Here is a 27,019-nt window from a genome sequence, read left to right as displayed (position 1 = left end):
GATAAAGACAATGTAGAATTAAACAAGATAATTTGTTTAATCCAGTATTGTCCCAGGAGACGCAACATCACGCTCTACACAGCCTGCAAGAGAACCTACACCAGGTGATGCAGGCTATGTCAGCATCGCAGGCTGTGGTTCAAGCTGCCGAAGGAACGAACATGTGGTCCCACCCTGATCCTGCCACAAAATCGGGGACGAGGACGACCCAGAGGCCTTCATCAAACTCTTCAAGAAGACAACCAGTGCGTGCAACGGGCCGGTGGAAGAGTGGGCATTGCGCCTCCTACCGTTGCTTTCTGGGGGTTTTGCGGCAGTCATTTGACCCTTCACCTACACTCAGCAGCTCCTCGACTCCTGCTGCCGTTGGCTGCAATCCGAGTACCACACTCCCGAGTGCTTCCATTCATGGCCACAATGTACCAATCTTCTAATGGCTACTTCCAGAATTATAATGCACCATACCACAAAGCAAAAGTAATCTCAAACTGGTTTCATGAGCATGACAATGTCCTTCAGTGGCCTTCCCAGTCACCGGATCTGAATCCAATAGAATCCCTTTGGGATGTGGTAGAACGGGAGATTCACAGCATGAATGTGCAGCTGACAAATATGCAGAAATTACGTGATGCAATCATGTCAACATGGAACAGAATCTCAAAAGAGTGGAATCCATGCCATGAAGAATTGAGGCTGTTTTGAAAGGGAGGCCCTACCCAGATTAGTATAGTGTTCCTAATAAAGTGTTCAGTGAGTGTATATCTCAATAAAACCTGGTGAAACACTACCGATTTGTTGACTGCCACGTAACAGCATATCCAGTGCAGGACAAAATGTGCACCTATTTCAGCTAGTGTCGTTTGAATTAAATGCGAGATGTAACATTGCAATGAGCTTGACTATTGCCGGGGTAGAATGGCAACATCCTGTGGGAGGTTCCAGTACAACTTTTATTTTGCCCAGAAGCGCAATTATTTGTATGGCTGAGTGTTTGTCACAGAAGTCGCAGGTAATTTTCTATTTTTTGACAGTTCCTTCAATTTCTTTTCCGTGATTGTTTTGGAAATCGGTTCTGAAAACAAACACACACTTATTCGACGATGGACAAAAGCGATTAAAAGCAGTATATCATTGAATTTAGTCTACTCATACTCTAAATGGACTTTCTAGTTTACCTACTAGTTTAATGCACGTTAAAGATGTAAAAACCCTAAAATGAAAGCAAAAAGTCTGCACTTCATTTTTCATTCTCATTGGGGAGTACTATGGAATTAATATTAAGTCATTTCATTCATGGAAGATGTCAGTCACACTAACATGCACTGTTCTGGGGTCTCTTACCCTAATCTCCCAAGAGCCATCGCATTTAACAAGTTTGAAGTTCTTGCCCAGGTTGGAGCTGTTGCTGGTGAAGCAGACCTTCAGGATCTTCACAGGACCCCCATCCCCAGAACTTGCTCCATCAGAGCCACACTCCAGGCCAGCAGGGCTTGGCAGCCTCCAGGACAGGGTGCTGGTGTCACCCGACATCTTGTCACGTGTGGTCACGGGAACAGCCACACCATCACACCTGCACACCAGGGACAAGAGCATATAGTCATCCATATAACCCATATTATTGGTCTCTGGGGGCAGGGTTCGGAGCTTAAAAAAACCCCCCAAAAAAACCTGTCACTGCTCTTTGCAAACATTTTTTTGCCATTTTAGATACTAAAACCAGGAAGAGAACACGAGTGTGAGACATGCTCCAATATACTATTGTACTATAGTTTCAAATACACTGCAGCTTGTTGGGGATGTTGCATAAAGGTTTAACAGACTGTTGAGCTGGATTTCAGATGAAAAGGGTTGGCAACCTTTAAGGCATACTATGCAGGATTTCTTTCCTTGCTTCCCTCCTGGATTTACAAAAAAAAAAATGTTGACGTCCCCCGGCCTCAACCCCGCCAACATCCGCAAGATGACAAACCTCACCCACCTATGAATATATCATTAATTCTGGCTGTCGATAGCTTTGTAACACCATATTGCAGACTACAGTGCGATACCAGTTGTAGCAATGAGCAAAGTAAATCACAGCCTAATAAATCATAAAACATCTGCTTTATTGTAGCTATTTAATTGCATTAGTTAGAACCCAAGCTACTGCAATTTCGTATTTCAAACTACAACAATAGCTTATTCATACCAGTCAAGCAGTCACTCGCAAGTATAGCACTACCAAAATGCTCGACTAACATTTACGATAACAAAGACTCCCCCTTTGCTGCTATATCCAGCAAAGTTACAGGGTGACTAGCTTTTGCTTAGTGGGGATGGAACAGATATTTTGCTAGCTTTGTCACACAGGTTTGTAACAGGTTTGTAGCACAACACCAATGGATTTCAGTTTGCTCTAGCCTGCCCGGAAGAAGCATTACACCATTCTGTAACAAGCACAGCAACTCACAAATGCATCAATTAATTCTTTATCAGACATCTCAAGTCATCTGGAACATCTGGGAGTCTTTTGGATTTTGGCATGAGCTCCCTGCCTAGTAGAGGAAACATGGCAGTAGAACCTCCTGAAAATAAGCAGCAGTACTCCGCAGGGGGGACCCAGCTATCGAGGCCAGCCAGGTAATGTACAAAACTGAATTAACAGCGCCCTCCATGATGTTTGGGACAAAGACCAATCAATTATTTATTTGCCTCTGTACTCCATAATTTGAGATTTGTAATAAAAATATCACATGTTTAAAGTATACATTTTCTGAGTTTAAAAGGCATTTTGAAACATTTTGGTTTCACTATTACAAATTATAGCACTGTTGGTACATAACTGCCCTGCCCCCTTTTCACTTTGAAAAACTCCTTTGTTGCTTCTGTAGTATGTTTGGGATAATTAGCTCTGTTTACATCGAGCCTTTTATTCCATGTTTAATCGGATTAACATGCCGCTCAGAATAAAAATGCCTCTATAACCACTCAATCAAAACAAATCCTATCCCAATTGAAATTTTATTTGGTTTAAAAGTGGTTGTCAAAACCTTTTGACAATCTGTTTAACAGCAGAATATATGCCATGTAAACACTAAAACTGACTACTTTCTCCAGAGGAAATACATATTCTTCCTTTCTGTTCGTTCACAAGGTAAGTGATGCCACTGAGTTTCGACCTAGCCGGGGAAATCGTCAGATGTTTAAAATACAAAAAATCATGAAACGCTTCGATGGTCGAAAGGCTCGAAAGAATAAGCTATTCAAACGTGTTGGAAAAAATGAACGTAAGCGGAATCCACAGAAATATCAACCAATTTAAAATGCTGTAAAAGTTAGTTTAGCCATTTTTATTTTAGCCTAAAAGCTCAAATAAACAAAGTGGTTCCGACCCAGCCAATTTAAAATTTTACTACCTTACAGATTAATTTATTGGAGATAGTGATAAAACTGCTCTTGCGCTCGCCTTCTCTTGTTTAGTTGCAAGATAACTATATTTAACTTATGCTGCTGCTTGAAAAGTGACACCTGTGTCCCAAACAAATGTTATTTCTACATGGTGAAACCAAAATATGTAAAAATGCCCTTTAATAAAATATGAGAATGTGCACTTTAGTAACATGTTAATTGTGATTCGAAATCTAAAATTGTGGAAAATCAGAGGCAAATCAAGACATAATGGGTCTTTGTCCCAAACATTATGGAGAGTACTATAGTTGGGTAATAACCACCAATGCTGTGTCTTGCAAACGCACTATGCCCAGCTAACGCACCACTATAGCCAATCCATACACACCTTCTCTTGCTCTCCTACTTCTGCTTTTGGACACACGCTTTTCTGATACAGTACAGAAAGAAAAAAGGTCATGCCCAGTCTTTTAGAATAACACATACACAAGCAAGGTATTGGGCAGAAGTGAACACAGGCTGCCAGTGTATCATAGTAATGACTAAGCATGTTTGTTTTATCATATTTTCAAGGTGAAAATCCTGCATAATTTGGCTTAAAAGGCATGCAATAAAGCCATTTATTGATTCATCTAAAAGAAAATATGTTAGCGTTTTTAGCTAGCTACTGTTGACTAGCTTGCAAATGTTACAAAGCTGGCTAGCAAAATGACTGGGGTATTTTCATGCAGTGCAGGATGGGAAAACTCAGGCCCTGAGCCTTACTAGATAATGGTAGCTTGCCAAATTAGCCACATTAGTATAAGTATGATGGAATGCAGCTCAGAATAGGACATTCAGTTTGGCCTTTAAGTTTTCTGTTATGCAACTTACACTGACCTAGTTGGTCTCTTTTGGATTCCCTCGCTTTACTGGAAGTGACGTTATCACAGTCGCAGATTGCGTGCTTGCCACTCTATAAGAATTCAAGCCGTTTTTTGCTTAATTAAAAAAAATGTCTACACATATTAGAGCAAATATTTTTCATCCAGAGAAAGGTGCATGATTACAGTTCAATAGCGGGAATTACACTGTTGCAACCTGCCCTGATTATGGGTCAAGTTTAAACAGCGCTGGGGCACGTGTAAACAGCATGGGATAGATGGAATATATCATGTTACATTAAAAGTTATCGTGGCTTTGTGGCATAATAGGCGGGGGCATATTTGAACACAGCTTTCCAATGTACCCCAGCTGTGCTAGTTGTACTCCTGCATGGCTCACAGTTTCTGCTTGTTAGTGACGTGTGTCAAAACCCTACTGCCTTATAACACATAAGACAGTGATTTAAATGACATACGTACATGGCGTTGACATATCATCAGTTAATCAAAAAAGACTTTGGTGAAAAAACATTGCTTGCATAATGCTTAAACACATATTTGTTAATAACTCTTGGTGAAGTTTTCAAATTGTCCTGTCACTCACACATGAGAAGCGCAGTGCTGTAATATGTAATGAAACCAAACCAGTCATTCTTACGCAAATGCATCTAAGCAAAATCCCCAAGTTTCAATATGCATTAGTTTGTGCATCGGTTCCCCCTACAAACTTTATAGTACAGACTTGCTAGAGTGAATGATTACATATGTACCATATTTCTTTTAAATTATTTTTCAAAGTGATGCCAATGTTCCATCCTAAATCACCATAAGGGTAAAAAGTACATGCTTTATAATGGACCAAAAGCATTTTAGAGTGATTTTGGGTAGCTTTTAGGAACCATAAATATATTTAAGACCCCATGCTGGTGACAATATAGTAATTCCAACTTATCTGATGATTTACAGCAATGTAAAATTTAGCTATTTGGAGAAACTAAGGACACCAGGGTATACTGTTTAGATTTTGCTTCATAGGTCATTCGTAGTTATGCCCATTAAGAGTGTGTAACTCTCAGATTTTCATTGCAAAATAAACTTTTTTGCCTACCTTGTTTCGTATTTGTAGCACTTTATGAATACCTAAATTATGAAAATAAACTAAAGTGACTGCAAAGGTAACTCTACATGGATTCAGACTACAATGTTAGGGGTTATTGGGTATGTACTAAAGTAGAGAAATCAAATGCATTACAATATTGACTTATACCAGTAAACATTTCAATTACTATGTTGGAATTACATTTGTGGACTTTAACTGAACTATTGAGTCAGGGTCCTAAATGACATCAAGAATTTCCTATAGGTTAATATTTCTTTATCATTGTATATCTCCTCCCAGTTTCATGGGATTTGTATAGATTTTTTTTTATAGCGAGATTTGTAGCATGAGCTATGTGGCAGCACAGTGGTGCAGAGGATAACACTGCGGCTTCACAACAGCAGTGACCTGGGTTCAAATACAAAACTGGGGCCTTTCTGTGGAACTGGCACTTAGCTATTTCTCAGCTCTACCAGTTGCCCTCCTTCTCCATTACTCAATTTACTTGCGGGTGGTACAATTTGGGAGGAGCTGAGAAGGGAGGTGTTATTTACATTACTGAATTGATGTTTGGAGGATGCGTAGTGTATACGTCGCTCTGTGATGATTATTTGAAAGATTTCCAGCCGGTTTACAGTCACTTTCATTTGCATTCTGAACGGTACAAGTGTCTTGCTTCATTTTCCAACTCACTACTGTGCTTATATGAGATGATGCCTCAAAAGTATAAGGAAAAATAGACTTGGATTGCCAGAAGTGAAATCCAATACTATTGTATCCACGATAAGATCCATCCAGCAGTTGGGCCCTTGAGCAAGGCCCTTAATCCCATTGCTCCAGTGGGGATTGGCCCCTGCTACTCAAATAAGTCACTTAAATGTAATAAAAAATAAAGATAAAAGCATCAGATAAATAACAGATACTTTATTTTATACATGCAATTCCCAAAAAAAACTTGTGTTTCTTAAATTTGTCTTGTTTTTTTTGATTGATTGATTGAACCCAAAAACAACTTTACCTGCCTTTAGGTTTTTTTGCAAATCTGGCAAAAAAACACAGATGTTGAAATCTGAAATTCACTGATGAGAGAGAATGTAAAACCGAGGGAAAAGGTTTGGCTGGATTTATAATTCAGTCATTAAGTTTGCTACCAGAACACTTTCTCTCGGGATGACATGAATATGAATATACTGCCTTTAGACTGCATTCTACTGTATGTGGCAATAACCTGTACAGGAACATGCAAAAGTGTTTATGTAGTTAATGTAAATGCATTCTACATGGTAAATACTGTTGGCAAAAAATAACCTGTCATCAGGTTAGAATGCTACTTGCTCCACAGAAGTCTCTGGATTACGACACCAGTCGATGAAGTAACAGCAGGAAGCACAACATCACCGGGTTTCTCCAACTGTGAGTCAGTCAACATTGCAAAACAGCATGCTTTCCATTTTAGCATGTGCTACCTTATCTATCAACTGCGAGGCTTAAGTGTGTCAACAGAACAGAGAACCTTGCACTGTTGAAGACAAAAGAATGTTTCCACACACTTTTCCGATGCGCCTAGTGATTTACTTACAATGTATCAACCTGAAAACAACAGGTGCCAAAACTATTAGCACTATTAGGGAAATTTGCAGCACAATTTTATTTTAATTTAGGTCTCAGTTTAATCTCAGTCTAAAGGAACTATGTTGTGTCATTCCATCACATCCTGTTTCACTAGAGTATAAAAAATGAAGTAACAACCATGTAAAATCCCAGCATGAGAAAAGCCAAAGAACAGGCAAATTCAGAATACACAGATGGTAACTGACCATCTGAAGTCAAGTAATGGATTAAAAAAAAAATACAGAAACAGTTAAACATACCACGTAGCACTGTAACGGCAATAATGAAAAGTTGTTAAACATAGAACAGTAGCAAACCGCATATTATCAGTGTATACTGCAAGTGCATATTATCCCCACGGACAGTAAGGAAGATTGTGAGACAGCCAATAGGTAACTCAAGGATCGCAGTTGAAGAATTTCAGAGATAGGTTGACTTTGGGTTCACGTAAATAAATAAAAATAATAATACAAAAAAAAGAAAAACATTAAAATGGCACCTCCATACCAGCAAAATCTTTGGAAGGGTGGCACAAAGACAGCCCTTAGTGAGCACAATAAACAAAACCAAGCATCTTGACTTTGCCAAACCTCTTTTGAGTTATGACTGGAATATGTGACAGTGGTATGGTCAGATGAGACAGATGGTTAAGTAAAAACAACAACCATGTTCTGCAATTGTCATTTCTGTCTCCAGACTTAAGGGCCATGACTGTGGCCTAAACTGAAGAGGAGGGTATCCCTCCAAATGTGTTTGCTAACCTTATCACAAATTATAGGAAAAGTCTCATTACTGTCATCTTTACCAGGGGTGTTTGGACAAAGTACTAAACCATTTTACATTTACATTTACATTTTTGTCATCTGGCAGACACTTTTAATCCAAAGCGACTTTGACAAGTGCAGGGGTGCCAATAATTGTGGGACCTGTTTTTTGGGGAATTATTAATATTATTATTATTTTATGTAGGACTTTGGTTGATTCGATTGAATCGTTAATAAAAAGCACGGCTTTAAACAAGTTGGAAAATAAAGCTTATGTCAATAATTGTAGATTTTTTTCTAGTTTACAGTACATTTTGTGCATATTTATTATGGGTGCCAATAATTCTGAAGCTCACTTTAGTTCCTCCATTTTCAGGGACTAAAAGTAAATGGACAAATGAAAATAATGGACATAATCTTAAATAATTCTTCATCATATTTAGTACTACATTGCAAATCCCTTGCATTTGATGACTACCATTATCACATTCAACATTCAACAGCCATATTTTGTTTTTGAGAGAATTAACACACAATGTAAAAAAAAAAAAAAGTCCTGTAGTACAATACTGTAGTACTAAACTGGCAATCCATTCTCCACATTAAAAATGTGTTCTGTCCTCCAGATTTCCGACACTGCATCACAGCAATATTGAGATCTTTATTTTATTTTTTGGAGATACAGTAGACATTGATATGCTACAAATGCTCATTTAACAATCTGATCCGAAAACATCAGAGGGGGATATTACAGCCTGTGAAACTCAATCTAAATTTGTGAATAAACTAATCTCTGGACATATCCAGTCATAACTGCACAGTCCTGAAAATACCTCTAAATGGCTCACTACCACAATATTTAATAAAAAAAATAATAAATTGAGCATATATAAATCAGTTCATCGCAGTTGCATACCAAAGACCAGGGTTTTATTCCCAGTCCTGCCAAAGCTGAGTTTGGCCGGCTCACATGGAGCAGCATAATTGGCTCTGAGGGTGGGGGAAGGACTCTGCAAGGGGGGTTAGTGAGATTGCCACATACAACAGCACCCCAGGTGCCTCGGAATCACAATCGTGGGTGGGATGATATGGCTTGGAGAAGAAGTGTCGTCCTCAGGATCACCTGATCCATCCGGGCCCGAGCTAACACACAGGCAATTGGAATGGATATGGTATTGGTGTAAAAGCCTATAACACTGTCCCACATAACATGGAAAATAGACTAGAAATACAAAATGGGACATATTAAAAAAAAAAATTCTAAACATAATATTGACCAAATTTTTTGTTGCACAAGTACTGTATATTACACCCTAGCTGCCTCGTAATCAGTAGCATCCACTAGTGGCATGGAGTGACATAAAAGAAGGGGGCGACATGGCTCAGGCAGTAAGAGCAGTCGTCTGGCAGTCGGAGGGTTGCCAGTTCGATCCCCCGCCCGGGCTGTGTCGAAGTGTCCCTGAGCAAGACACCTAACCCCCTAAATGCTCCTGACGAGCTGGTCGGCGCCAATCACCGTTGGTGTATGAGTGTGTGTATGAATGGGTGAATGAGAAGCATCAATTGTACAGCGCCTTGGATAAAGGCGCTATATAAATGCCAACCATTTACCGTTTACCAAGAACATAAGTATAGTCACACTGTAAACACACAGCCACTTTACAGCACAGTCTGCTGTCTACATAGCCGCAATACAATCGTCTGCAACATTGGACGTACGCTCACTCTAAATACGTAGCACAATCTGCAGCACTAGACTACATTCACTGTAAACATGCATCCATTTTACAGTAGTCTGCAACACTAAACCAACGCTCACTGTAAACACAACCATTTTACAAGGTTGAGTTTCCCGATGTTTGACATTTGACATTTCTTGAAAACGCACGACAAACTTCATGCACCATTTTTCAAGAGTTACTCTAAGAGTTACCTGAATTTCAGTTAACTCTTGTGAAGTGAATGAACTAAGTGAAACTAGACAAGACACAACTTTACTGAGGTACTTTCAATATACTTTTTAAATCAATAAAACGTTCATGGTTTGTCCTCTATCAGTAGGTTACGGAGGGATTGAACATGGCACGCAAAATACTTGGAATCTCACAACTAGTCCCACGATGTTGTGTGAAAAATTTTAATGAGTAGCAACATGTTTTGGGAAATACTTCCAGACATTCTTACCGCTACAACATGCTTCAGGAAATTCACCCCTGCATAGTCTGCAAACCTAGACCAAAATGCTATAAATAAGCAGCCAATTTACAGCACAGTCTATAACATTAGACCTAAGCTCACAGCCACTTCAGAGCCTATCCAAAGCACAGTCTGCAACACTAGACCAAAGACTTTTCAGGCACACATTCCTTCTGTTTCTCCTATGTCTTCAAGTCTGCACACGAGTTGTTAGTGCAGCACTGCTCACAGTTCAGATGTTATCAGATTTCCAGTCCTGTCAAGTAAGCAGTGTGACTCACGGTGGAGCAATGGAGTTCTGAATTGAGTTACAACAGTGTTATTAATCATGGACTGGATTAATCAGGATAGCAATAGTTTCTGTAAAAGTCAGTGCTGGACATGATATAAAAGTCTAAAGAAAGTGGCTGGATGGCCCATGTTGTCTCGAGCACCCATCTGCAGACTCAAAGCCTGTAAGATGGGACATTTGAATATGGAGAGTGAAAAAAACACAGTACATATCTGCATAATTTGACAGGAACAAGGCAGTATAGTACAGGCCACTATTTTTGTTTCTGTATTTTTCCCTATTTTCTCCCAATTTGGAGACCTATTGTATCGTGTTTATTTAAATCACCCATGTATATTGAGGAAACACTGCTACAACCCTACCCACCGGTGGCCAGAAATAGATCGACACGTTTCCTTCAAGTGGCATTCTCAAGCCCCAGACCGTGATTCCGGGCGATCAGGGGTGCTTGTACTGTATGCAGCAACCCTCCCTGCCGAGTCCCTCTCCCCATTCTCGGAGCAGCGGCCCAGTTATGCTGCTTCCTCATACGCTGCCTATTCTCGGATTTGGCAGGACCGAGGCACGATTACCTTAGAGCACAAACCTCGGTCCTCAGTGTGCAACTGCATCAAACTGATGCCTTAACCGTGCACTGCCGCTGCGTTCCGCTATGTTTTCTGGGTTGCATTTTGGTAATAAGGAATTGGTTTTTTTTTGCAAGCAGATGCCTTTCTCCTCTAGTGTAGGCTGGAGTGTTCAGAAGGCAGTCACATTGTCCATATTATATGCATAAAAGGAAAGAATAAAGGACTGTTTTGGACATTACATTATTGGCATTTGGCAGACGCTCTTATCCAGAGTGACGTACAGTTGATTTGACTAAGCAGGAGACAATCCTCCCGTGGAGCAATGCAGGGTTAAGGGCCTTGCTCAAGGGCCCAACGGCTGTGCGGCTCTTATTGTGGCTACACTGTGATTCGAACCACCAACCTTGCCTGTCCCAGTCATTCACCTTAACCACTACGCTACAAGCCGCCAATGTCAACGTATTCTTAAATTCAAATAAAATACATTATCCTCTACAGGTGTATCCACACATTTACCCTATTTGGAAATACACATATGATGCATACAGATATTTACACTTAAACATCACAATCTATGTGATGCTTAATAGGGCGGCCTGTAGCGTAGTGGTTAAGGTACACGACTGGGACATGCAAGGCCGGTGGTTCGATCCCCAGTGTAGCCACAATAAGATACGCACAGCCATTGAGCAAGGCCCTTAACCCTGCATTGCTCCAGGGGAGGATTATCTCCTGCTTAGTCTAATCAACTGTACGTTGCTCTGGATAAGAGCGTCTGCCAAATGTCTGTAATGTAATGTTTGTCTAAGGTGTTACATATTACATTTTGAGGTGGCATGGAAATGGAAATTATTTACAGGGGGGCCTTCGGCCTGAAAAAATTGGGACTCACTGGTCTGGTAGGCCTTTTGCAATTACTGAGCTCACCAATGCTCACAGTCTCTTAAATGATGCTCCAAAATTGATTTTGGTAAGTCGACGATTTGGCCTATGTCTCAAACAGTTTTTTCTTATTTCTCAGCCGCGAAATTCTTATTTGACTTTCATAGACACAACTCTGTTGACAAACACCAATAACAGAATCCATTGGCAATCAAAAGTCTAGAATCTAAACTAAATGCTTAAAGCTCTCATACTGTATCCCGGCACTAATTAACCAATTAAACACACCTGACTAATCAGAGACACCTGTGAAGTCATTGGGCCCAAATATTATGGTGCCCTGAAATGGGTGGACCATGTGTAAAAAGTTATATAATTTCTACATGCTGAAACCAATAAAAACATACCCTTAAATTAAAGCTGAGGATGTGCACTTTAACCACATGCAAATTCTGTTTCATTGCTTTCAAATCTAAAATTTTCTAATAAAACATTTAAATTTCAAATCTAAAATGGAGTAATAAAAAAAATCTGAACCCCTTTAATTGATCATTTATTGCATATTTATATATTTATAACTCACAAGCTATCAAGACTCAGTAGCTCTCAATACTTAAAGTGGCTTCAGAAAGTATTCAGGACCCCTTCACTTTTTGCAGACTTTATTGCGTTGTATATTTCATTATATTTCAAATTTATTAAAAATTCAAAACTGAAATCTCTCATTTATGCAAGTATTCAGACCCATATTTCAATACTTTCAAGCCCCTTTGACAGCAATTACAGCTTCAAGCCTTCTTGGGTATGTCTCTAGAAGCTTTGTACACCTGGATTTGGGCAGTTTGTCACACTTTGGCCGGGCTACTCAAGGACAGTCAAGAGACTTGTGCCAAAGCTACTTTAGCATTGTCTTGGCTGAATGCTTTGGGTCATTGTGCTGAATGGTAAACCTTGCCACATTCTGAGGTCACGTGCACTCTGGAGCAGGTTTTCTTCAAGGCCCCCTCTGTATTTGGCTGCGTTCATCCTTGTATCAATTCTGACCAGGTGATGAGCAGTGCCTAGTGTTCGGCAGATATAATGCATGGAGAGTTCAATTTATTTTCCATTTTTGTCTCTTCAGACCAATTAATCTTTTTCCTTATGTTCTCAGTCATTTAAATGCCATTTGGCAAACTCAAAGGTTCAAACTCCTTCCGTCTAGCCACTCTACCATAAAGGCCTGATTGATGGAGTGCTGCTGAGATGGTTGTCCTTCCGGCAGGTTCTCCCATCTCTGCAGAGTACTTCCGAAGCTAGAGTTAGAGTGACCGACCGCTGGGTTCTTGGTCACCTGCCTGACCAAGGCCCTTCTGGCCTGGTTACTCAGTTCGGCCAAACGGCCAACTCTAGGAAGAGTCCAGGTGATTCCATTTCACAATTATTGAGGCTACTGTGCTCCTAGAAAAACTCAAAGCTTGATAAATTGTTTTATACCCTGATCTACACCTGGCTACAATTGTATCGCAAAGGTCTACAGAGAGTTCCCTGGACTTCATGGCTAGGGAAATTGTGCATTGGGGGACCTTATATAAACAGGTGTGTGCCTTTCTAAACTATATCCAATTAATTCAATTTGCCAGAACTCCAATAATTAAAATGTGCACCTGACCACAGGGTCTGAATACTTATGTAAATGAAAGTTTTAGCAAAATTTTGTCAGTATGGGTTAGAGTGTAGATTGATGGGCAAAATGGCAATTTTTTCCCCCCCCAATTTAAAATTAAATCTACAACACGATAAAGTGTGGAAAAAGCGAATGAGTCTGAATACTTTCTGAAGTTCGATTTTCCATTAATGAGGAAACTTGGATGTAGCTTGTATTTGTGCAATAAAGTAAAAGAGTTGCATTGTGCAGTGTACAACGTGTCGGGATGTGTCTCTGTGTCGATAATTGTGAGAGAATTCTGCACTCGAATTAATTTCTTAATGTATGACATTACATTAAAGCAGGGGTCGGCAACCCTGGTCCTGGAGAGCCACAGGGTGTGCTGGCTTTCGTCTCAACCTTAAAATAAGCAACCAATTCAGACCCAAGAAACCAGGTGAGTTGAGTTAACTGTGCAATCAACGGCTTTCATTGATCAATTAATGCCAAGTAACAACGAAAGCCAGCACACCCTGCGGCTCTCCAGGACCAGGGTTGCCGACCCCTGCATTAAAGTAATGCCATGCAGGTGATGTACATGACACATTGTATGCAACATCCTCCTTATTTGCATGACCCACAAATGTATTTTTAGGCTAACTGACAACATTGCACTCCTCCACAGCAACAGCATGCAACACATGTGCCAGCAAGAAAATAGAGCCCAATGAGTCTGATAAGGACTCAACATTATTGTCTTCCCTCTGCTCAAGTATCAATGAGACAGAGAAGCTTAAAACTCTCAAACAGGAACTGTAATCTTCCTCAACAGCCCTTTCTCCCATTTCTCATTCAAATCTTCTGTACTATTCTGAAAAATATCAGAATTTCTTGGATGTGTCCTATACCTTCTCTTGAGTTTTTAAATTCTATAAGGGGCTATAGAGGAGCAGTATCACTCCAACACCCGCAGAACTGCAGAACCGCCTGCATACATATTTCTGCAGATGTGTTCATCTCCCTGAACAGATCAGCATATCTGGTCTGTGGTTCTCTCACTCTCAGTCTCAGTCTCAGGGTCTTCTAGATTGTGTTGTTCATCAGCACTTAAATGATCTGGCTTCTTGGGTCTAAATTGGTTGCTTATTACAAAATTTGTGGCGAACACAAAATCTAAGGGAGTGGTTCTCTAATTTATAAACTCTCTCTTTATGTAACTTTTATTTTAAGTAATTTCTGTGTTCTTTCTTAAAATACTAACCATTCAGATTCACTTCTGTTTCTCTCAGTCTCAATTTCCTCTGACTCTCAAAGCTGAATGTCAACTGATCTCAGCTTTTCCTGCTTGACACGATTGATGTACACACGTGTGAAAAAGACAGCCAGCTGTCTACAAGCCTACTTTAACTCTTTAAATATGCATTTGCGTGCCTCAGGAAAGTAAATTAGGCATGATTTAATAAAAAAACTGACACATATTTACACCCACATGCTAACAATTTGGCATTGTGCTAACTGATGCATATTCAGATACCAGACAAACCGAAAGTACAGATCCCTTTTTATTTGACTGTACACTAAATACATATGCAGAGATCCATGTAGACCTACTGTCAGCACTGAAGAACTGAACCTAGTCTCCGAATAAGCACAACCTACACAGAGCAGCAGCTGGTGTTGTGGATGAATTCCCCTACATGGGCAGCACCCTCCCCAGAACCACAACAACCACAACATGCTCAATGAGTTTTAGTGTTCTGGGTGCAATAAAATGACAGAGGGTGAAACTTGCAGCAAATGTGCATGATGGATACATTTCTTGCCATGCGATATGAAATTGTGGCATGTAAGTGGTTACCCGCACAAAAATGCAAACCTGGGGCACGTTCAATCGGAAAACGTTTTGCTACGGTTTCTGCATTAAACAAAATATTTTCTCCCAATGGTGTGCAATGTTTTGTAACAGGCTTTCAGATATGTTTGCTCCCATGTGTCGGGGGTGAAGCCCGAATCAATAATGACATAGGCCTGTGCTTTAAACCCTGCAGAACGCCTTCTCAGAGCAAACCATACTTAGTTAGTCCGCCCACAGTTTGCAACAGGATGTTCAACGCGCCACCATTTCGGTTTACACTTTTGCTACAGTTTGTCGGGGCTGAACATGGCCTTGTGATCTCTTGCTGACTGTTACGTGCTGGTGCTTTCTGTGTCTCTCTGAAGGAGACTCCTAATTACTTAATTGCTCCTAATTTCTTAATTGCCCCCACCTGCCTGCAGCCCTATTTAAGCCCTGCTGCAGCAGAATGGAGGAGGAAACTTGAAGATCTTTTTGAGCAGACTTCTGTGTTGCTTGACTCAACCTTTTTTTTTTTTTTTTTTTTTTTTTTTGTACAGCCATTCTGTGGCATTTTTCTTGTTTTTTTTAACCCTCCTATTATGTTTGTGGTCAGTTTGACCCCATTCAGTGTTTGACAAAAACTGTTGACCTTTTTTCATCTTGATACTGTATGATTTATAAATGTATTTGTTATATATTTTGGTGGGATTACATAGTAAACATGCAATAAACATAATACTTTGTTTTCAGATGTCCTGTACCAATTCGCATGCATCGGCTTACTTTGACCCTGTTGTAATTGTATAAAATGTTGGAAAATATACAACCATTTTGGATGATTCTGATGGCACTTTCCCAATGAGGCGCCAAACCTTCAATTCCTGTACCTCAGGCTCTAGAATGAGATGTTTCTCACAGATTTTATTTTTTTCAGATTTTTGGATAAAAGGCTAGTCATTTGGGAGAAAATAAGAAGGTGACAGAAGGCATCTATTTTTCTTCTGCAATAACTTTGCTTTTATTTAAACTGTTGGGGTCAATTTGACTCTTAACATAATAGGAGGGTTAAATGGTGTTTTGGGCAGATTTTTACTTTGTTTTCTTGTGCATTTTTGGTTAGGTTTTAGGTCAGAGTTGGGAATCTATTTGCGGAAGACTCACCATTTTGCTTTCACGGGAATCTAATTACGGGGGAAGTTCCTCAGCAACCAAAATTAGGATAACAATTTAAGATACCTCCAACTCAACCTAAACCACATTTAAAAGATGGCTGAGTTTATGTTCATCAGTGAGGAGGATGAATGTGTCCTGAAAAAAGTGTACCATGACAGAAATATCCTTTGGACACTTTAACTGACAAACAATTAATCATGGATTATTATTTTGACAGTTTTGACAGATGCTTTGTGCAATCAACCACAGAGGTTTTAGTCTTCTGTAGGCCCTGCTCTGGCCTGTGTCCTGCCCAACACCTTCAACTATGTAGTTGTTTGTGGAGTTTTCTTTGTAATAAATCTTTTTTTGTATTGCTTTTTGCAGAAGTTTCTTTGAACTTTGTTTTGTTTTTGAGCACAAGGGACTTTTTTTTTTTTTGCGTCCATACTGTGTTTGCTTTGTTATTGTAGCATGGGCAGATTTTGGGATGTAACACCGACCATGGCAGTATTATTTTGAAAATAGTCATCAACTTTTTTTAATACCTCATGTATAGTGGAGTGGCGGCACGGATGGTGCAGTGGGTAGCACTGCCGCCTCACAGCAATTGGAGAGTCTAAATTGCCCATAGGTATGAGTGTGTGAGTGAATGGTGTGTGTGCCCTGCGATAGACTGGCGACCTGTCCAGGGTGTATTCCTGCCTTTCGCCCAATGTATGCTGGGATAGGCTCCAGCCCCCCTGCGACCCTGATCAGGATAAGCGGGTTCAGATAATGGATGGATGGATGGATGGATGTATAGTGGAACTCTTGTAGATTATTTTTATTTTTTATTTCCTTTTGGAACACAACAAGGAGAAAACTCGATCTAATGCGTACATACAAACCGTGGGCTGTATTGCTCAACTGACAGCACAGGACCCCTGACACCAACAAGGCAACCCAAACTGGTGTCCACACCATTCAAAAAAAGAGCTCACATTAAACATTGAGTGTAATAAGTTTCATTCAAACAAGAGAGCTGCTTCACTGCCTACTGGGAGTTTGTGTCCTCTCTACACACACTTATAGCCAATTCACTAAATTAAGTTCTACTATTCATGACCTAGACCTAGAGCATATTCAATGTTCATTTTTTAAAAGATTAAAGTGGTTGCAGCTTGGTGAATAAGCTTGTTTTTATTCTTAAAAACTGCAACACAATAAAGCAGAGTGGAAAAACAAAATACACATATGGATGACCATCAAAGTCAACAACTGGGTCAGGTGACACATGAGCTTATTTACCATTTTAAAGATCAATCACCACATTCATACCATAAAACTTATGTTATACTCATACTGAAAATGACCTTGCAGGGTTCTCACTTCTATAATAATGTGTTTTGAAGGCCAAGCACCTGTACGCTTTAGCCACATGAAGCTGCACTTTTGTCCACATTATCAGCAAATCTAAATTACTGCAAAGTTATTTGCCTATACCATTTCTCCTTTTGGGGATGTGGTATGCAAGCTAATGTCTGTATGGCATTCATAACATAATTCATAATGCAATAATGAGTAAGAAAATTCAGTAAGTTAATAATATTTAAATATTGGATACAAATAATTTCCAGCACATTTGTGGAGGAAGCCAATGTGTGCTACAAAATTGTTAGAACATTACATTAATTCAATTGTTTAAAACTTTTGCTGTGAAGATATGAGTCAATGACGTGACACTCCAAAAGTATAACTTATTTTAAAAAGTTAGGAAAATGTGAGAAAAATTATTAACATTTCTGAATTTATTTAATTTTCAGAGATTTTTTGGGGCATGAAGCCAAAAATGTCAATGTGGTGTAACCGTTAAAACTTTGTAGGAAAAAAATTTACATTAATTTAAAAAAAAAGGAAATAGGGAGAAAAAAAACAGTAGTGAAGCTGGATTTAAAAATATAATAAAAATTTTTTTTAAGATTTATATTTTCACAGAAAAGACCCCAAAAGACCCTTAAGGCTCTATGTCAAGGGCAGTAAGTTTAGTAATTTGACAATTTCAAACTTACATGTCAAATGGTATGACCCCAGGAAAAATGCATAATATTTATTTAAAAAATTTCCATTTACTACAAAACTTTTTACTTGACACCAAAGTTAGATGCGTATATGGTTGTCCATGCTAATGCCTGTCAAATTTTATTATAAATTGAAATGTCAAATGGTGTAACCAGAAACACTGCTTACACAACAAAGGACTTTTGGGAAGTTTTAGACTGGTCAAGCCAATCACCAGACCTTACCCAACTGAGCATGCATTTCAGCCTCCAGAAGAGGAGATTGAAGGGGAAACTAACAACAATTGAAAAAGCCTGCAGTAAAAGCCCGAAAAAGCATCACAAAAGAAGAATGCAACAGTTTGGTGATGTCAATGGGTCGCATGCTTCATGTAGTTTTTGCAAGCAAGGGCTATGCTACCAAATATGAAGTGTTATTTACTTTCATTTACTTAAATACTCTCTGTTCCAATACTTTTCCAAAAACGTATCTTCTAACAGCTTAAACACATCTAGGTGTAAATACCAGGAAATAAAAGCTGAAATTCTGAACTCCTGTCTTGTGTTCATCTTTTTAATCTTAACCCAAAATGTATTCAGTGTATTGCAAAAACAAAGGAACTTTGCTGCTGTTCCAATACTTTTTGAAGGGACTGTACATTTCCAATAATTGTCAGCACTCATATTGAGGGGCAACTTCTACCATAGTGTAATGTGATGTAACAGTATAATTAGAGAACAGCTGCTGCACGCAGAAAAAAAAAAAAACTCAGACGAACTGTTCAATAAACTACTGGATATGAACATTAGCCCCTGCATCTATCACGGGATCCGCAGCTTCCTCTAGAAAAGGCAACAAAGGTAAACAACTCCACATCACGCCCCTTGATCCTCAGCACAGGAGCCCCTCAGGGCTGTGTCTTCTCTTCCTGTACACAAATCATCTCACATACCACCACAGCTCTGTCAACATTTACAAGCATGCAGATGACACGACCCTAGGACTCATATCCAACAGTAACAAAACACACTACCGTGAACAGATAAACCAAGCCATCACCTGGTGCACAGAAAACAATCTGCAACTCAACACATCCAAAACACAAGAGCTCATCATCAATTTTAGGTGCAAACCACACCCCAAAATCCCCATACTCATCTCTGGCAAGCCCATGATCATCACCAACTCAAAAATTTCTTGGGGCCAGTGGTGGCAACTAACGATAGTTAGGATGTTTACATAACTAAAGCTGAGGCCTATGCTGCTCATGTGTCCGTATCAAAGCACAATTATTATGCCTAATTCACTGAATGCATTTTTTTACAATAAAATACGAATTAATGTATGAAAATCAGTTACTTTCTTAGCTTTTGTTTTATCTTTCAACTTGTCATTATTATTTAAGAAATGTACAGTATATTTATATTTATTGCAGGTATATTCTTATTATGGACGTAATGTATTTGGGCAGAAAACCAGTCCAGCAATTGAACAAACAAATCAAATTTACGGTAACTGCCGGGAAAACTGCTTCCATTTGAATGCAATGTGAGTAAAGTACATTTATGGACTTTGACTAATGTTAATGAATGATTACAAGATTGAGCAATGTAAGAATGAAGGTAGCTCACATTAACGTTACTGCATTGAGCAAAACTAGACTAGAATCTAGACATCTAGGGGGTGGAAATATAGGTTGGCAGATGGACGGGCTAGGTTAACCCCAATACAGCTGAGGGTTTACCTGGATAATAGCATGGCTACGCCCTAGTTGCTAGAACACTTTCACTTTTCAGCCAAATTTTCTCCTGAAAAAATACAGTAGGCTAACATTATATCTAGCTTACTATCCTACCTGAAAGGTTTCGCCGCCATCGGGCGCAGTGATTGTGATGGATAACTGCTACTGGGAACAGGGTAGCAGTTCAGCGATTATTTTTTCGAAAAGCCATCCAGTTTAGGTAGTTTTGCTACCTTTTCCTCCTTTATCCTTTCTTTTCTGCGACCCACTTTTGTGCCTCAAGGGCATTTTCACACTAGGCAGCTAAATATTTTACACATTAGACTAGCTAATATGAACACATGATCAAGACAGTTCACATTGGAAAACAGCAAACATATTTCCTGGCAGCACTCTGAGCATATCAGAAAGTAACACCAACACCAAATGAATCAGCCTGCCACAAGTTAATTAATTGAATAGTTTATACATTATAGCCTTTTTTTCTGTAAAATAGACACACGGTATAAATTTAGCATGATCAAAGAAACATGTACAAAGAAAGTGTGATAATCATGACTGAGACGAGTTCCGGTGAGTGGTTAAAACTTGTAAAAAATAATAAAAATAACGAAATACTGATATAAGACACGGAGAGACATGGGCCCTCCTAAACCAGGGGCCCTGGTGCTGCTGCACCTGCTGCACTGCCTGTATCACCGCCGCTGTTTGGGACTCATATCAGCAATAACATTCAGTTTCTGCAACCTCAGCCTTCTGTTCTTGGCTGACAAAGTGGAACCCAACGTGGTCTTCTGCTGTTGTAAGCCCATCCACCTCAAGGTTCAACATTTTGTGCATTCTGAGATGTTTTTCTGCTCATCACAATTGTACAGTGGTTATCTGAGTTGTACAGTCTTTCTGTCAGCTTGAACCAGTCTAGCCATTCTCTGTTGAACTGCTGCTTACTGGATGTTTTTTTGTTTTTCGCACCACTTGGAGTAAACTCCAGAGAATGTTGTGTGTGAAAATCCCAGGAGATCAGCAGTTACAGAAATACTGAAACCAACAATCATGACTTCAGTATCTGGTACCAACAATCATGCTAATTTCGAAATCACTGAGATCACATTTTTCCCCCATTCGGATGGTTGATGTGAACATCAAGCGCCTGACCCATATCTGCATGATTTTATGCATTGCACTGCTTCCACATAATTGGCTGAATAGATACTTGCATGACTGAGTAGGTGTACAGGTGTTCCTAAAAACATGCTCAATTGGTGTAAGTTTATTTTATCATTTGCACAATTTAGACATTTGGATACAGTGGTGTGAAAAAGTGTTTGCCCCCTTCCTGATTAAATTTTTTTTTTGCATGTTTGTCACACTTAAATGTTTCAGATCAAACAAATTTAAATATTAGTCAAAGACAACACAAGTAAACACAAAATGCAGCTTTTAAATTAAGGTTTGTATTATTAAGGTAGAAAAAAAATCCAAACCTACATGGCCCTGTATGAAAACGTGATTTCCCCCTAAACCCAATAACTGGTTGGGCCACCCTTAGCAGCAACAACTGCAATAAAGTGTTTGCGATAACTTGCAATGAGTCTCTTACAGCACTGTGGAGAAATTTTGGCCCACTCATCTTTGCAGAATTGTTGTAATTCAGCCACATTGGAGGGTTTTCGAGCATGAACCGCCTTTTTAAGGTCATGCCACAGCATCTCAATAGGATTCAGGTCAGGACTTTGACTAGGCCACTCCAAAGTTTTCATTTTGTTTTTCTTCAGCCATTCAGAGGTGGACTTGCTGGTGTGTTTTGGATCATTGTCCTGTTGCAGAACCCAAGTTCGATTCAGCTTGAGGTCACGAACAGATGGCCGGACATTCTCCTTCAGGATTTTTTTGTAGACAGCAGAATGGTTCCATTTATCACAGCAAGTCTTCCAGGTCCTGAAGCAGCAAAACAGCCCCAGACCATCACACTACCACCACCATATTTTACTGTTGGTATGATGTTCTTTTTCTGAAATGCAATGTTACTTTTACGCCAGATGTAATGGGACACACACCTTCAAGAAATCAGGGGCAAATACTTTTTCACACCAATGTAGATATTGGGACACTAAGAGACACCACTGGTACACTGCTCACATGTTGCTTCATAGATCTTTAGTAGTTCTGCCTATCACCCTCAAAATATTTTTTATCCATGTCATGTACGAGGCTTCGCTGAAGATAAAATTTGCAATATCTTCGTTTTGAGATGTTATGGATGTGACACGTCTGAAATGCACATTGATTGATGATCTACTTCCCAATCAAATTTTATTATAACACATTTATTGTCAGCTGAAATGGTTCTGAATGTCTGTTTCGACACTGAGAAAACCATCTGAAATCATTTTGAATGAGTTTTCAAAACTATTGACACTTGTTTCCACATGGGTCTACATGTGCCAAAAATGCCCAAATTGAATATTCCATGGGTCAAATCTCAGCTAATGTTATGTAACGTGTTTATCTTTACACAATGAGAAAGTGCTCTTAGATTACTCTCACTTACAAATAAAATGACTAAAAATATGTTAACCTCCAAAGCTCTCTGAAATAATTTAGACCAGTCTTGACACATAAGATTTTTTATATAATGCACTTATTCTTACTCCAAAAATTAAGATCAAAATATTTTTACTCTGAGCGGCCATTGTTTTCTTTTCCCTAATCCGTCTGTACCATATGCCCCAGGACTCTAGAATTCTGCCATTTCCACCTGTACAAAATAGTGATGCCAAATGTATCGTACATACAGATCTGAGAAAGATAATGGTTCAGAGATGAATGGAGATTGAAAGAACAGGCAGAAAGAAGTTGAGAAAAATAAATGGACAGTGAGAAAGAACAAAGAGAGAAAGTAAAAATAAACAGTGATGAAAAAAACACAAAGTTGAGAGAAAAAATAAAATGCATTACAAAATGCTGCTGCACTGTGCAAATTATTAATCTATTTTCATACTGTAAAAGTCACCAGAATGCAGTAAACTAACATCTCCCTATTTCTGAGGTCCCAAGTATGCTAATAATACATTAAAAATGGTCATTGATAAAGTTACATAACCTACAGAATAAATTGTTCTTTTGTAATATGTGTGAAGTAGCATTTGGAGTGATACCAAAATAATAAGACCCAATTCACAGATTCTTAATTTGATCAAGGGTGTATGCAGTAATAGATTATGCCTCCATTTCAAAAGTGGAATAGTCCACTACTATTAACCGCTCTAATCAGGCTCCTCCATTTTCAATAATAGGGGTGTAACAGGCATGTAAAGACCAATGATGTTAGGATAGCTGGAAGTGTTGTATAAACAAAACCCACTGAGTAACAAAGCTAAATCTTGTTGACTAAGGATGCAACTTCAGCATATCCAAGGTAGAGGGTCGGGTGACATTTCTGTGAACATCAAATGGCTCTACTGGCAAAACAAAACCAAGTATGGAGCTCAGATTTTATCTACCCATGAAATCCTTATGCACAAAAAAAAATAGGTGCTGTGGCGCAACCTCTGACAGTTGGCATGGAATGGCCAATAAGTAGAACAAGCCCCAGTACATCCTAATAAAAAAATGCTACAATCAGGGTTAATTTATCCACTAGACCCACTTCACAGATGAAGCCCGTGGTGGGTAAAGATTTTCCATAATTACTTTGCCTATTATTTGTGGAATCTTATGCTTTAATATTTATACATCAACAGTGTTGATTGGCTAAAAACAGTGACCGGATGAGTGAACTCATGACATTGGAACGTGGTTTGCAAATAAACTCTTTCCTAATTACTTGTTATTCCCAATGTTATTGGGAAACCACCCATGCATAAAGATGTCTCTTGTATGAATATAATACCTGGTATATACCACACATACAAATAAACCAAACATTCTTTTGACAGGTGAGGTCTACAGAAGTGTATAATTACACCATTTTCTCCATAAAACAGGTTTTGTTGCCTGAGATTAGCTCCATGACATAACTACTACGACTACAATCATCACCATTGGCCTACTACATCCAATCTACTGAGTGTGCTATTCAGCTTTCTTAATTTTCCCATATCTCAATTATGTTGCTGAGTGTGTCACTCTCAGCTTGTGCGCACATTCATGTTAGAACTCGTTGACGTGTAACATTGTTCCAGTAAGTGGTAGGTTAGGCCTACTACCCCAGACTGACCGACTTCCATAGGTTATATTAATTGGCCTATTGTCCTGCTAAATTAAACCAAATGTGACTTCTTTCTTTGATTTTTGTTTTCAGTTATGTTGGACATCAGAACATTTCTGATGATTTTCGGAATTATTATAGGCTTACAGGCGAATAACCTGTAACAGAGCCTATTATTTCCCCTATTTTCCTCACCAAGAGCGGAAAAATTCATTACAAATCAGAAATCAATACATTCCTAAAACAGTGGAATTTTATTTACAATTCTTAAATGACAGCATTATACGGTTATGGATTGTCTCTGAAAATGTGCCCCGTCGAAATGGTAGCCCGGGGTCATGGAATGCACAGACTCGTCTCACCTGCATAAACTTGCAGTGAAGAAACATTCTAGAGCGAAACATTTTTCGAAGCGCTCACACCACAATCATAATTCTGAATCCTTGTCTACTGGAGGCTACTTGTTATTAATTGTGAAACTGCTCATATGTCTGAATATAAGCAAAACATACTACCTAGGCCTATGGTGTTACTAAATGAATGATGTCTAGTAGAACCGAGTTGCAGTTATCGAACGTCGAGTGCACAAGGTGTGCTCAGGTAGTCTTAGAGTACTAAAGGAAGACCGGTAGTATACAAAAACAATGTAAACAAAAGGCATTTGATTTTTTTTTTTTTTTCTCGTAGGAAAATATATCGTGCCGTAAACCCGTAATCTGTATTTTTCTTTATACGATTACCTGCATGACAAATTAATGGTCCACAAAGACAAACGAGTAAAGCCATTCACAGTCAAGATTTGCGACCATCACCTAATGCAGGTCATAGTCCACAATATATTTGTCATGACATAAATTAAACACTTAAAAGAATAAAGCGACGACATGCACTCTTTCGCCACCCGAAAAACGTGCAGACTAGCCGCTTCCCTTTTTCTTCCGTCTTCTCTATTTACTTTTGTAATGCAGGTATAATACGCCCATACATTTAGCGAGTTTAAAACATTGTTAGGCGTTTAATGATCAATTATCTGCTACCAACCTGCTTCAAAGTCGTTCTCAATTAGTTTCTTCTTCCAATACAACGTGAAATGGAAAAGTAATCCAGCGTTTGGTTTAGTTTGGGCAACGGAGAGATTTGCTGTGAACTGTTAAGCCACACCCCAGCTCCGTTTCTCTGGTAGGCTACTTCCTTATTTCTGCTATGTCTTAAGTGTAAGAAATTGTTTCGTACACAAATTAGTTTGGCAAGAGGCCAAAAATAAATTAAAGCCTCTGTCTCAATAACCAGCTGGCTTGTAACTTCCATATAGATCATCAAAATCCCGCATTAAAATTCTCTCTAACTTATTTTACACAGGTGCCAATTTGTAAAGGTGCAGTCAAAATAATTAGGTCTCATTATATCTCATGTTATGTTGTGTTAGAATAACAACACAGCGAAATGTGTTATTTTTTTAACAGGCCGTGCAAGTAAAGCATAGCATATTGCAGGACACGAGAGCAATGATAGTTTTCATTTCATAATGAAAATGACATAAATGCAACACCGTCTTCTTTTTTGGCTTATACTTTGAAGTCTACTGTGGCCTACAGGTGGTACCATTCCCCAGGATGCATCTTGCCGGGGGTTGCATCTTCCGGGTTTAATAATGCTTAATTAGTGATTAGTAATTCTTGATACACACAATGAAAATTCACCACCGCAATGGGTCACTTAAAGACTGAACAGTATGAAATCGACCACCCAAAAAATACACACCGGGATGTAACTGGACTTCAATGTTTGCACCGCAATACAAACAGTGACATCTTCTGGACGAAAAAGATTGAATCGTCAGAAAAGAACAGAAAAGAAAAGACTGAAAAGGAAATACATTGTGCCAGATTCGCAGACACAAATTAAGCCTAGTCGTGGACTAAATTCTCATTTGAATTGAGATTCTCCGTACAAAACCCAATTTAGCCCAGTCTAATGGTGAAAAGGGCAAAATTGTGTAAAGGCATGATACTACTTTAACCCTTTAAGTCACACAGTCCCAAAGTGCATACCCATAACCAGGGATAAGTGCGCTGAAAGACCCTATAGGAAAGTGCAATTTAAACTGCTAACAGTACAACAAAGATTTGATTTGATTATCAATTTTATTTTTTATTTTTTAATACTGCACCTCACAAATATATGAATAAACAGCTTACCTAGCCATACAAAACTAGAAAGGTATCATCCTAGTTCCCTTCTCTGCATTTTGGAAATCCACATACTACAAAAATAAAGTAATGTTAGTGTCCTTTTCATATCAAGGGTCCAGCAAACCAAATGCATTATAGTTTTGAATTCTAAAGTGATGACTGAGAATCATTTTCGCTGAATTACGTTTCCAACCGTGTATAGTTTGTTAGGCTTGCATAAAACAACACAGCTTTTTTCACCTGCGTAACAAAACTAGCATATTCAGTATGCACGCTGAGACTGTCATGATTCTTTATGCCAAAAAAGGTTGACTGTTAACAACAAGAAAATATTTTGTGATGCCTATGTGTAAACTTTCTATGTAGGACTTCCTTTGGAGGACTTCCAAGGTCTCTTGTCTGAGTGAATATTTCTGAGGAAGACAGTGAAAACGGCATTGACTCCACAACAGAGGGCATTTTCAGTGACGTGACCCCATTTAATATGATTCTCAAACTATTTTATTATTATTCAGTATGCTTTTAAAAAAAGTATTTGATAGTTTAATGCCTGTGAC

At 38.9% G+C, this 27,019-nt stretch overlaps 1 protein-coding gene across 2 annotated transcripts in view; it reads right to left on the bottom strand.

Moving 5' to 3' along the window:
* LOC133128902 (protein-tyrosine kinase 2-beta-like) overlaps positions 1-25,493 on the bottom strand; it is a 59,006-nt gene extending 33,513 nt beyond the window's left edge. The window contains exons 1-2 of one of the 2 annotated variants that reach the window (XM_061242706.1): positions 25,312-25,493; positions 1,342-1,570 (exon numbers count right to left, since the gene is read on the bottom strand). In XM_061242706.1, the coding sequence (XP_061098690.1) occupies positions 1,342-1,530 (189 nt within the window). In that variant the 5' untranslated portion in view covers positions 1,531-1,570; positions 25,312-25,493. The remainder of the gene's footprint in view (positions 1-1,341; positions 1,571-25,311) is intronic. The other variant, XM_061242707.1, reaches the window with a different exon arrangement.
* Between the last annotated feature and the right edge of the window lie 1,526 nt (positions 25,494-27,019).

Source organism: Conger conger, chromosome 5 (assembly GCF_963514075.1).
Source record: "Conger conger chromosome 5, fConCon1.1, whole genome shotgun sequence".
NCBI classification, from domain to species: Eukaryota; Metazoa; Chordata; class Actinopteri; order Anguilliformes; family Congridae; genus Conger; species Conger conger.
The sequence above is the reverse complement of the archived record's forward strand: the minus strand, read 5'-3'. Positions and strand labels throughout refer to the sequence as shown.